At 29.5% G+C, this 13,066-nt stretch overlaps 1 protein-coding gene across 1 annotated transcript in view; it reads left to right on the top strand.

The window, feature by feature from the left end:
• The window catches only part of LOC129962965 (uncharacterized), a 64,379-nt gene that overhangs the window by 25,309 nt on the left and 26,004 nt on the right, over positions 1–13,066 (top strand). Inside the window, exons 7-11 of the mRNA XM_056076967.1 lie at positions 1,105–1,266; positions 2,161–2,334; positions 4,255–4,321; positions 5,688–5,867; positions 7,299–7,467. Of these exons, the coding sequence (XP_055932942.1) occupies positions 1,105–1,266; positions 2,161–2,334; positions 4,255–4,321; positions 5,688–5,867; positions 7,299–7,467 (752 nt within the window). The remainder of the gene's footprint in view (positions 1–1,104; positions 1,267–2,160; positions 2,335–4,254; positions 4,322–5,687; positions 5,868–7,298; positions 7,468–13,066) is intronic.

Here is a 13,066-nt window from a genome sequence, read left to right as displayed (position 1 = left end):
TGTACTAAGTTTATGATTGATGATATAAGCTCTTCTTTTTCACATCGAAATCGTCACCATTTTATGTCACATCACCCATTCAATCTTTCTTATGGCCATTTTTATAATTTGAAGAATTAATTATTATCTTTTTTTTTACTGAATCATTAAACCAAAATTTAATGGCCTTTTTATAAGTAAATAAACTCACTCATTTTCCGTTGTTAATGCGCTTGTATACGCACCTACTTAGAAAATTGTATTTGCATATCATAAAAATGTAACCTGTAATAAATGTAGAAATTCGGAATTTTTTCTGTGTAATATAATTACGAGTAAGCATTCCCTTCATCTGGTTAATCATTTTATTCTTTTCGAAATCTTGGCTTCATTTGTTTCGATTCGAACTACTAAATACCTAAATTTATGGTTTGTTTGATGCTCCATTTTAGTATAGAAAACCATAAAATACCAGAGACACTTATATTTTTACTATTTGCTGTTGGTGCTAAAGTTTGAATGACTGATTGTGCATTTTGCTTTAATTAAAAAACTTGATTATACTATTCAGTAATCCTTGAACCGTTTTTGATTTTTCCTTTTAAAAATCAATTCTTAATACTCCAAAAAACATCCTATTTTTCGATGAATTTTATAGAGTACCCACACAAATGCAGGAATGAATAGTAGAAAAAAAAATCAGCGCTATCCACTATTTTTATTACTTTACTCTCCATAAATATTCGTTCCTTTTATAACTAGAATTCAGAGAATAGCATTCTCCATCTTTAAGAGACGATCATTTTTTACTCCTATAATAGCCCAACGTCTTTACGATTCCAAATTCAGCATTGTGGTCGTATCACCCACTGATAGCATTGAACCCGTTCAGTACCATGTGTCTCTTGTGTTTCATACCTACTTTTTAAACTGTACTGAACCATCTATCTAATTAGATGACACCTTCTCAACTATAATTTAAAGATTGTTTCCCAACCATAGTTAAAATCATCTAATTAAATGATACGAGTATGATTTGGACATGAGCCGTTGCAGTGAACGTGTGAAAAGATAATAATATCTGAACGAATTTTGATGAACGACAACACCATTTTCTTTATTTAGGTAATTCAAACAAAGAAAAAGGAACTCCTTTTCGGTTCTCCAGATGCCAGTCAAAAGCGCAAGCGAATGGCTCTCATGGATTTGCTTCTAGAGCATCACATTCGAACGAAAGATCTCACTGAAGAAGACGTCAGTGAAGAAGTCGATACATTTGCTTTTGAGGTACGAAAATGCAAATGCATACTAAAAGAAAATTTACACTTTGTGGAAACTAATGCTACTGAGATTTTTCAATCTGTTCATCTAATATTAATCGAAATACTATTAGCTGCTATTAATTAACTGATTTTGTAAATATTCCATAATTTGACCCTAAACTAATATACAAGGTGATAGATAAAGTCTTTTTTAATCCTTTAAATTCAAAACGCAGCCTCGTATAGCCATGGAAGTAACGTGTTTCCATAGCGAAGTGACTATGCTGAATGTATCAACGATGAAATAAGGAAACTTAAAAAAATGACTCAAAAAACAAAGGAGACCGGTCGAAATAATCAGTTATAAAAATATACGCTTTACCAAGATAAAAATACAGGAAAGGTTTCATAGAGTTATCTGTAAAATTGGCGGAGATATTTGCTATAAAAATTATAAACTTTATTTGACTTAAAAAAGAGATCATCTTAAATGTATTATCCAGTATTATCATATAGTTTTATTTTAAGTTAATCAACAACGAAATGAAATTTAAGCTACTAAGAAAATAAAACAAATATGAATTAACAAAATTTTATGACAAAATTAGAATTCACAATCACATTTTCACAAATTATTCACAGTTCATTTTAAGTGGATTTTCTTCTGAAATCATTTTTTTTTTTTGACACACCCGATTTGTGGTTGAGTATTTACAGATAGTAGAGTTAAAAAAAATCGATTTCCTGCAAAAAAATAAATGCTTTAAAATGCAAATACTTTTATTTTATTACTAATATTTTAATTAAAATAAAATTTTATTTGAAAAAAAACATCTTCATTAACGTTTTTAATTCGTACGATTTCCGCCATTGAGAACTTACTTCTTTCCAATCTCATTCTATTCTTCTCTTCGGTCAGGGCCATGACACTACATCAATGGCCGTCAGCTGGGCTCTGCATTTGATAAGTTTATATAAAGACGTTCAAGACAAAATCCACGAGGAGTTGGATCATATTTTTGGAGACGACAAAGAAAGACACGTGACAATGGATGATCTGAAAGATATGACGTATCTCGATCGAGTTCTTAAGGTGAGATATAAATTACTCGCATAATCGACTCTCAACCAAAATATCAACCCTTTAGAAGCCCCTTCTCCTTTTCTTTGACACTATTTGATTCTTCTGTGTTTAAAAAATGCATATAAAACATAATTTATATTTTTTCCTTAAAAAATAAATTTATTTAAAAAACAAAAACAAAAAAATGAAGAAAAATATAAAGCGGCAATTTTTTGTAATCATAGTAAGCGTAGTATCCCTTATGGTCAAATTTCGAAGAGAAATTGTTTTTTTTAAAAAAGCTATACTTAGGCTATAAAAGTGTAGAACACCACTACTTATTTTAAATTCCCTGCTACTTCTACCGATAACTCAATGAGCGACCCAGAAACTACAGCCAACAGGCAGATCCTCCAAAGCATATAACTAATTGTCAGTAGAATGTTAAAATTTCCAAAGAGCCCGTAATGAAAGAAATAGAAAATAGGCATACATATTAACTTAAATAAATAACAAATTAACTTACATTTTTTTTAATCAATAAAGGCTGAATCACATTTGGAAAATCTTTAAGAATTAAATAAATTAATCTCATACAAAATTTGAAATTTGTCTTAATCACTGAAAGACTAGAAAGCGCAATATCATTTTACAAAAATATTATAAATAACAGAATGTTGTAAAAACAAATTATTGTAAATTTAATTCTCTCCTTTTTTTTCTTTGGAAATAAATTGATACGTTTTTTTATTAGTGAGATATTAGACAAAGGAACTTGAGTTATGATATTTATAATGAATTAGTTTCAAACACCAAATCAAATCACAAAGCAAAGAATGAATTTAGTTTTAATAAAGATAACTAGGCATCAATTCACGGGATTTTTATACAAAAAAAGGAAATTAAACAGAAATTAAGTCTTCTTGATAAAATATTTAAATTCCTCGAGTCATTTTTACTGCAAAAAATATATATATATATATATAAAATTACTATCACGAAAATAACTTGAATCGAGTATTTTAAGCGGGAACTTTTTTAAACCCTCGATCATTAGCAGCGTGCGTTTTACAGGCATCAAATTATCACTGTTCAAATTTTTAAGCCTAAATTAAATAATTTAAAAATACTACAATTTGATACAAAAATTGCATTTAATTTACAAACACCTTAAATATTTTATGGAATCTTTATTGAACCGATAGCTCAATCCCGACATGGAAAATTTCATATAGATAAACAATAAAAAAATAGAACAGAAAAAGGTTAAGAACAATTCGTTACTTCAAATATTGCAATTTAATTTGTGATCTGTTTGTTAATTTTGAGAGAAGATATATTCAGTGCTCCGAATACGCGATTCAAAAATTAACTTTGTTTGCATTAAACAATGGTCCATGTACTTCCCAACTTTATTCTGTCTTACCCTAAATTCTTCATCAATAGAATCAAGAGAACGAATTTCAGAATTCCCAAAATTATGTAAGTATTTTCTCTTAAGAATGATGACCAATGTTTCACAAAATGTAAAGCATCCAATTCTGACAATATTCAAATACTTTTTATAATCGTAATATCATGCATTTAGTTTATTCCTGAATAATATACATATTCGTTCTGAGACAAAATATAAGAAAGATCATGCTTTTGCAGTTCTAAAACTAATGACCATCCATCCTTTTCTGTATCAAATCTATCGCTTCTCAGAATGTAGAAAAAGTTTCGGCTTTGAGGTTATATTATCAAGTATTTAGCAATACTTTTCATTCAAATGCAGAATCTTTGCAGTCAGGATGCCAGGAAAACATCTTTAACAGCATGCAAATGCAATAACAACACAAGCATTTCTGCATTATATGATATTTATCTTATTCTGTTCCGTTCTTTCCTAATTAAAATCTTATCTCGTATGTTTTTTCATTATATTGTTCAATCGTCTATTTCATACAGGAATCTCAAAGAATTTATCCATCCGTACCCATCATTGGAAGGCGAGTGAGTGAAGACATTACCATATGTAAGTCATCCATTGACATTTTTAATTTTATCTATCATCATATAAAATAGGCAAAAAATCGGTTTTTATTTGTTCCGTAAAAAATTGAACCATAGTAAAACCAAAAACTGATTAAAATATCAAGAAAAGAAATCGGTGACGATTTGCTTAAGAAGAGCTCAAAATTCTGTCCACATTTTCTCCTACGAGCTTAAAACGCAAAACAGTATGCTCCACTACAGATCAGAGTGTTTCATTGGTGATATTGTGAATGTGTGCCGGCGTCCTGGCATAGGGGTGGCGCATCTTTCCCGTGATCTGGGCGTCCCGGGTTCGGGCATGGCTGTTCTTCATCTATGTTCTATCTGTGAGTTGTGTGAATGTGCCCCCCTGTAAAAAGGGGTTGTGCAAGGGAATGTGTGGGTTTCATCTTCATATGAGCTAGAAGTCAGACTTCTGCCCTAGGATGCTCAGGGTCTTTACCCTCAGAAGCTATTGCACCCCCTTTCCGTGGTAACGCGGACACGACATCATCATTGTGAATGTGTTGTTTAATATGTATTTTCAGTTCACCTGAATTCACACTCGAACTCCTGTACGTAACATCTATTAGGTCACCCTAAAGCTAAAAGTGACAAGGGTTCAAAGAATCGTTGATCGTTGGAGCCAAGTAAAATAATGTAGTGCGCATGTCATGTTTTTTAATTAGCGTGATAAAATGACCCTATTAACACAAAATATCCTACAACGTTTTACGATATTTTCACGATATTGTCTGCCATTCTGAATATCGAGCAATCTCGTGGAGATATTGTACAATGTCTTGTGCTAATAGGGTAACTTATTTTTCACAGCAATCATTTTTCAGCATCTTATGACAACAATGTCGCTATCTATCGGTCACTTTTGAAGTTTTTCCTTTCTCAAAGCAAACTCCCACTGCTTCACGTACACTCAGATAATATATTAAATGATTCTGACCAATCATTCTTTTTTTAACAGCCTTTTGTAAGTACAACAATTTATAAGGTGATTATAATAAACATTCAGATATAACAATGACGGGAGAGCTTTTAGCATTAGATGCTGAGCCAACTAGATTATCGTACACAGTTAAGAAATGTATGCGTTAAACATACTCTAGCATGCATTATCAGAAAAAGATTCAAGATTCACCATCATACACTACTATCTGAACGTACCACATTCCGACCATACATTAAGAAGTAAAATATGCATCATTTCATCCCCGCTTCTTTCTCTAAAATTAAATATAAATATTTTAGAATTCCTTTGTATTTACGTATTTTCAATTGAATATATATATATATATTGTTATTGAAGTCAAAAATAAATCAGTGGTGAAATTTTCGTCATGGCATCTCAGGTGGTTACAAGATACCCAAAGGATTTTCCTGTGGTGTGGCTATTTATCTAATACACAGAGACGAACGTGTGTTTCCGAATCCGGAAAAATTTGATCCTGATCGGTTTTTGCCAGAAAACACTGCGAATCGTCATCCATATGCTTTTATTCCATTCTCTGCAGGTCCAAGGAATTGTATCGGTAAGATATTTTTAAAACCTTTGTAATATGAATATATATACATATATTCAAATTATAAGGTATCTCATTTCATATACATTATAGAAGAAATGAACGACGAAGGCCGAATTTATTTTGTTGTTGTTGAAAGATAGGGAAAGGTATTTGTATACTACAACAGTCTAAAAGATCGTCCGCTATTTTATTTGAGGAGAAATGATAATTATATTTGGTTTTAAGAAAGATCAATGAACTAAATATGCTAACTTATTTACAATATTTTCCAGATTACTAATATAATAATCACAAATTACATACTTAAATTCTGTGATATGCACAAATGACAATCATTTGTATGAATCAAAACTGCATGAAATTGAAATGGGAAAAAAATCGAAAAATCATTTCATGAATAATCTACTATCTACTTATACTAATGTGAACTTCATTAACTAAAAATTTAACAGAAGCAATTTTTGAAAATACGCATTTTTTAATCTACCATAAAGTAGAAATGAGTGTTCTTATTTCAGTTATTTTATCTTTATTAGTATTTTATTTATAAGTCAGATTTCTAATATTACGAAATCATAAAATCAATTATTTTTAGAATTCACCTTCAGGTATTATTTCTTGAATGGAATCAAAATATGACTTTCGTGGAGAATGAAATTTCTCAGAGTTTTTCAATATTAAGAACTAAGAGAAAAACCCATTAAATATTCAATTTTTACAAATATGAAAAAAAGATAAGTTATATAAAATGTATAAAACACATTTTTAAAAAGCATTTCCAATCTATTACTATTTATTTAAATAATATTTTCTTTCTATTTTAAAATATTTCATAAGAAAATTCATACTCTCATTTTTTAGAATCATAATACGAGCCAAATATGTAATATGAAACACGATTTATATAGTTATTTATATAGTTAGTGACAAATATGAAATACAAGATTTATATAGTTATTCGTTCTTTTCATCAAGGGTACTTCATTTGGTACGATGAATTTAATTAAAAACTGAAATGTAAAGAGCATATTGTATTTTAAATTATGAGATGAACTTATTATTATTTTACTTATTATTACTTATGATTTGTATTATGAAGAAATCTAAAGTTAGAATAATCAAAAACTTTGATTCCTAGTTAAGAATTTAAATAGTTAAAAAAAGGAGAAAGATATCACATCCAATTTATTTCTTGACAAAATCTTTTGGATGCAGACTATGTAGATAATAATCCTTAAATATTTCAACTTTTAATTTCAGATAGTCTGGAAAAAATTGGGAAAATTAACAATGAAATCTGAAAAAACAGAACATACCTATCTCATTATTTTTTTTAATTCTAAATATCTTGAATGTATAAGAAAAAATAAAACGAAAATAGAAAGTTTTTACTTACTTTTAGTTCAACTCCTGTAACTAATCACTTTTCATTTCTAGGTCAGAGATTCGCCGCAATGGAAGAAAAAATTATAGTGTCTACAATTTTAAGGCACTACACCATCAAGTCCCTGGACCATAGGGACAAGATTTCAGTCGTGGCCGAAATTGTACTGAGGCCTTCGATACCACTGAGAATTCAAATCAGGCCTAGGAAAAAGGACCTGTAGTAACAAAATTCAATATTTTTAACTTAAATAGTTGAAAGTTGATCATAACATTCATTACTTTGAATCTTATAGATTCGTAAAATAATTTTTTTATAATATTCATTTTAAGACAGTCGCAATGAAATATGCATGATGATTCAAAAGATTTCGACGAATTTTGTGAATAGGACAGGCATGTCAAATAAATTTTTATCGATTTTACTTAAGAACATATCGGCGGATACATCAAATAATCTTTTTAGCAAAATAAAAATCAGAAATAAACCAATGATAACAGGGTTAATGAAATCGATTTATTCATCAATGCATTTATAATGTTCCAGAATGATTTCGAAATTATGATTTTTTTTAATTATGAAAGCTTTAGTTTCACATAATCTTCCCGACAGTTCATAGTGAAACACAAGCTTGTTTAAATATTTGACGATACAGCCATTTCTCTGTTAGCACAGTTTGTATCTGTCATGTCTTTCATTAACGATCATCAAATTTTTTAAAAGTATCTAAATGGCTCATGTTGCAGTTGATTTTGGACTAACTTATTACATTTTATGCAAACAATACATTGCCATCCATATGTTTATCTAGATAAAAACAAGTTATGTTTGAATATGACCTTCATATCCTATAAATTTGTCAGAATCTTTTCTAATCACCTGATTGGTATGAGATATGCTTTGACAAATTCTGCATGACTATTATAAAACTTTAAATGTAGGAGTCCTTCCACTGAAATTTTTACAGAAGTATTTTTCAGGTAACCAATGTCAATAATATGCTTCTGTATGAATTGCCTGTAAAATTATTTATATATTTTTTGTTGAAGTGTATAATCTGTATATTTATGTTATTTGTACCATACATTGTTCACGTGATATTTTCCTTATGTATTATACTCAAGTTGCCTATGTTATAGATATTCTTTATATGTTAATGATAATTCTGTTAGTTTTGAAGCATAATATATATTATTTGTGTATTTATACAGTAAAAAATTATTTGTGTTTGTACATTAATAAAATTAATAAAAACTACTTGAAAGAAAAAGCATGTATACTTCGTATACGGGGAAGTAAAAAAGACGTATGACATGCCAACTAAATTAGGCACTGAAAAAAAATTGAAAATGCTAACATATGAAATAACATGAAGCCAAATTGGAAAAGATACTGCAACAATTTTAAAATGGGAGTAGTAGAAGATAACTTACTACGTAAAGTAAATAAATACTAATTGCATATTAAAAAGCACTTTTACCGTAAAATAAAAATAGCGCAGATATTCAGGGAAAAAACGACATAACTTGACATGACCACATGTATTAGATTAAGCAAAACAGTAAAAGTCGCTATCGGTTCAAATAAGTTATAATTTAAAACAAGTTAAATTTCAACAAAAATAGGAATTATTAAAAAAAAAAAGAATTCAAATCAATTTTGGAAATTTGATTAAAACTAGGGAGTCAAAACTTTCTTTTTAAATTTAAAGATGGTATTCAAATTATTTCAGTGCAAGTTCAGTGAAAAGAATGTCATTTCTTTTTTAATTTTCATTTCATCGCCTTTAGAGAGCGTAATAACTTTTTCATTGTGCAATTGATTTTTCCAGCTGCCCAACTTTTGCCCGATTAGAGAATGATACTAAGTTTAAAATAAAGCTGACCTTCAGTTTTATTATATTCTAGCCGCCTTTGGCGACCAGTCGGGTCGACAATCTTAATGTTCGTTTAAATTTTAATAATTAAATATTTTACGCAATTCCTACTTTAATAGATTCTTCATCAAAATATTTTAAAACTTCAAATTTTGATAGTCATATAATTCACTCATAATATTATAAAGGCCTTCAGTCATAACCTAATATGTATCTCTCTAATTTTCTGTTAGCTCCCGTAGAATTTATGCTTTAAATTAAAGTGGAAAGAATTAATCTGCAATTAATATAATAATATTTTTTATTGAAACAAAGCATTTTTATAATATGATTACTGATAACAGAGTCACTGAGCGTTTAAACTTTATGGGCACTAAAGAATATCTTTCTTAATTTATGTAATATCTCAAGAATTTGTTAACAAAATTTTCTCAGATTCATCATGAACAGATCGATTAATTAACAATGTTTAATTTTAAATGCATCAAACACCAAGAAAACAAAATGAATCGTTTAAAATAATCGGTCGAAAACAGGTTTTAAAAAACTACTTAAAAAACGATGTACTTAAAACTATAAGTATATACAAAAAATATATAACTAATATAAATACAATTTAATTACAAAAGCATGCAACTAACCTAAAAATAATTTAAATCAAGAATCATCCGTTGATAATATTGTCTACTATCGGAACATAATGCGCATGCGTGAATTTTCAACGCCAGTTACGGTAACGCAAATGTGTGAATTTTCTACGCCAGTTGGGGTAACGCTATGCAGATTAGAAATTTTTAATTTCCTTTATTTGGTGTTATTTTAATTCAAAAGTACTTCAGAATGAATCTGAAAGTTCGATTCATCAACAATGTTTAATTTTAAATGCATAAAACATTAAGAAAATAAACAGAATCGTTTGAAATAATCGGCCGAAAAATGTTAGCCCTAGCCTCATTGCTATTGGGAAAAAAACTGAAGCCTTACTCATTTGGCGTAGGGGAAAATGAAAATATTTTTTGGCGGTAGAGTTAGTTTTTAATTAATAATTAAAATTCTAATTAAAAATTCTAAAAAAGGGACCCCTGATACCCATTTCCGACCTCTAAGATATACATGTACCAAATTTGGTAGCTGTGAGTCAAATGGTCTTTTTTGTAGAGCGCCAACACACACACACACACACACACACACACAAAGACACACACATTGAGCTTTATATAAGTATAGATAGACTAGCCGCTGAATTCGCTTGTGTTTATTTGTTTAATATGTATGCAAGAAAAGGCAGAATTCATAAATTTTCATAACGTTTTACAATTCTGTTAAAATGTTTTAAAGAATCTTAGCCGTAATACCTAATTAATAATTATTCTGAAGATTTCAGATTTAATACATATTTAATCTCAATGTTCAGCATATTATATATATATATATAATCAAATCAGAAAAAATATTATGTTAATATAAGCAAAAAGAAAAAAAAAGAAATGATGAATCTGGTCTGAAGACTTTCTCAAGTGTCACCCTCAGGTAGGGATTCAAACAAGGGATTTTTTTCGGTGAGGGCTCCAACTTTCGTCCAAAAATATTGACCCGAACCGAATCCGAACTCGTAACAGGAAATCCCTTAAAATAGGTCAATATTTTTGGATGAAAGTAAGACCTCTCACTATTAACTTAATATTTTTGCTAATTTGGTTAAGTCCATCTGCGTTTTAGTAATAGCAGCATTAACGCTAAGAACATGTATGTATGTATGTATTGCTTTGAGTTCTCACTTTAGAATTTAATAATATATAATTGATGTTGAAGAAATATGGAATTTCTAGGTTTAAACTGACTAACTTGAGATTTACAATTTTATGAAAAGACAACTTAATAGGCTTTTGGGTTTCAAATAATTGTTCAAGGATTTATGATTGGGGTAGTAACACACGCATAGACCTCTTAATAGCAGCTACTAATAAAAGTGGAATTCTATGAATTACTAATTCAGATAACTCGCAAATAAATATCTTTCACGAAGCAATATATTTTGAAAATAATGAGCTTAAACAAACATGTATTTTGGAAATATTTTTGGATATATTTTTTAAGGCTGTGTGTGTGTATTGATTTGATATCAGGATCATGTTTGATGATTCGCTTTCACATCCATTCTATTTCAAGAACCATGAGAATAAAATTTTCTATAATGTTTAATCAAATATTCGAAATCCAATATTTTAATTTGGAGTTCTGATGCATCTAATTAATAGAATCCTAGATATTATAAAATTTTAACAAAAAATGATAAAATTCTATAAATACCATAAAAATATCTCTTGCCGGAATTTAATGGTGGGTGGTTTCTTCCAAACTTTCTCGCACTCTTTCTAATAAAGGTGTTTTACCAGAGAATACCTTATGTGGCATTGACGATAGTTACGAAATATTAAAGCTACAAAGATTAATAGTTACTAAATATTAATCTTTGCGTGAATTTAGCTTGTTTTGCCTAAACTTTCATGTCATCCTTAGAAAGTTTTTTGTCGATTAATCCCTGGTATGCGATTAATAGTATCAGTATATCAATAGTATTTCTGTTCTAGAAGCGTGTTTCCCAACCGACTAGACAAAAATTTTACACAAAACTGCACTTGTAATACCAAATTTGATACATTGAAACCATTGCGTTTTTGAGTTACATATGTTTCTGAAAGTACAGACAGACGATAACCCCTCATGACAGGTGTCTATACTGCAGATGTTAAATATGTGCATCAAATTTTCTCTCTTCGTTTTGTAGTAAACGTATTAACAAATATTCGAACAGGTAGACTTCCTCTGACATGATTTTGCTCACAACTAGACAGAAAATTACAATTACAAATTTGGTATAAGACCACACACCAAATGTCATCCATCAAACTCACAGAGATTTTGAGTTACCTTTATCAGAAACAGGCGGACATTTTCCAAAAATGTGTTTTTCGAATTTAGTGAAATTTGCAACTTGGAAATTGTGAACATCTCGAATTGGAAAAGTTTATACAATACTTCTTCTGCACTACTTTTCGAGAAAGGACAAAACACGAATTTGAAGCCAGTTCCTGAATAAAATCTTATTAAAAGAAACAGTGAAAAGAAGGCATAAGGTATGTCAGCTGGGTCCATTGCTGAATTTTCGAAATGCCAAAATATGAGACAAAATTTAATCAAACAAATGTAACAATTTTAAGAGAGAGATTAATAGTAAATTACTAAGCATACATATTAAAATCTTTGCATAAACAAGAAGACGGTCATTCAATTGTATATAGATATATATATTTTTTAAAATTCTTGATTATAATTAGAGATTTAATACTTTCTGTCGTCATTTTTTGTACCTCCTTCACTAACAAAACATTTGGGAAGAAGTTATTATTTTTAGTTCTTATCTTATCTCTCTCTGTTTCTGTATTGTATTTTTTGAATATATATATGCGCTACACTGAGAGATTAAAAGTACCTTTCATCCGAAATCTTTAATAATAATTAGTTTATTATTCTAGGTTGCTTTGAAGATCATAAAACATCTTAAAGGGTTCAATAAGAGAGTTCGAAAACAGAACAATTTAAAAGTATCTGTATTTTGCTTTTTCTTATATTCATATAAAACAAATGAAAGCAGACGCCAGTGCATTGGCTAGAATGTGTGCATATATTGTAATTCGTCCAGTGTGTGCAAAGTCCAACGGGCTCAAGAACGGAGCACTAAAACACACATAACAAAATACTGTCGAAGTATACTCATAGACAACACTTGTAGAGAACAAAAGCACACCAGTAACAGATTGCTATTAAAGAACCGCAATAGCACAAAGCGCTCAGCGGGAACTCGCTGGAAATAAACACTCTAAAAGGGATTTCGTTCACTCAACTACTACTTCTCTGGCCATGATTATTCGTTTGAGCTCTGTC

This window comes from Argiope bruennichi, chromosome 3, assembly GCF_947563725.1.
Source record: "Argiope bruennichi chromosome 3, qqArgBrue1.1, whole genome shotgun sequence".
Lineage (NCBI taxonomy): Eukaryota > Metazoa > Arthropoda > Arachnida > Araneae > Araneidae > Argiope > Argiope bruennichi.
This window is presented reverse-complemented; position numbering and strand designations above follow the sequence as displayed.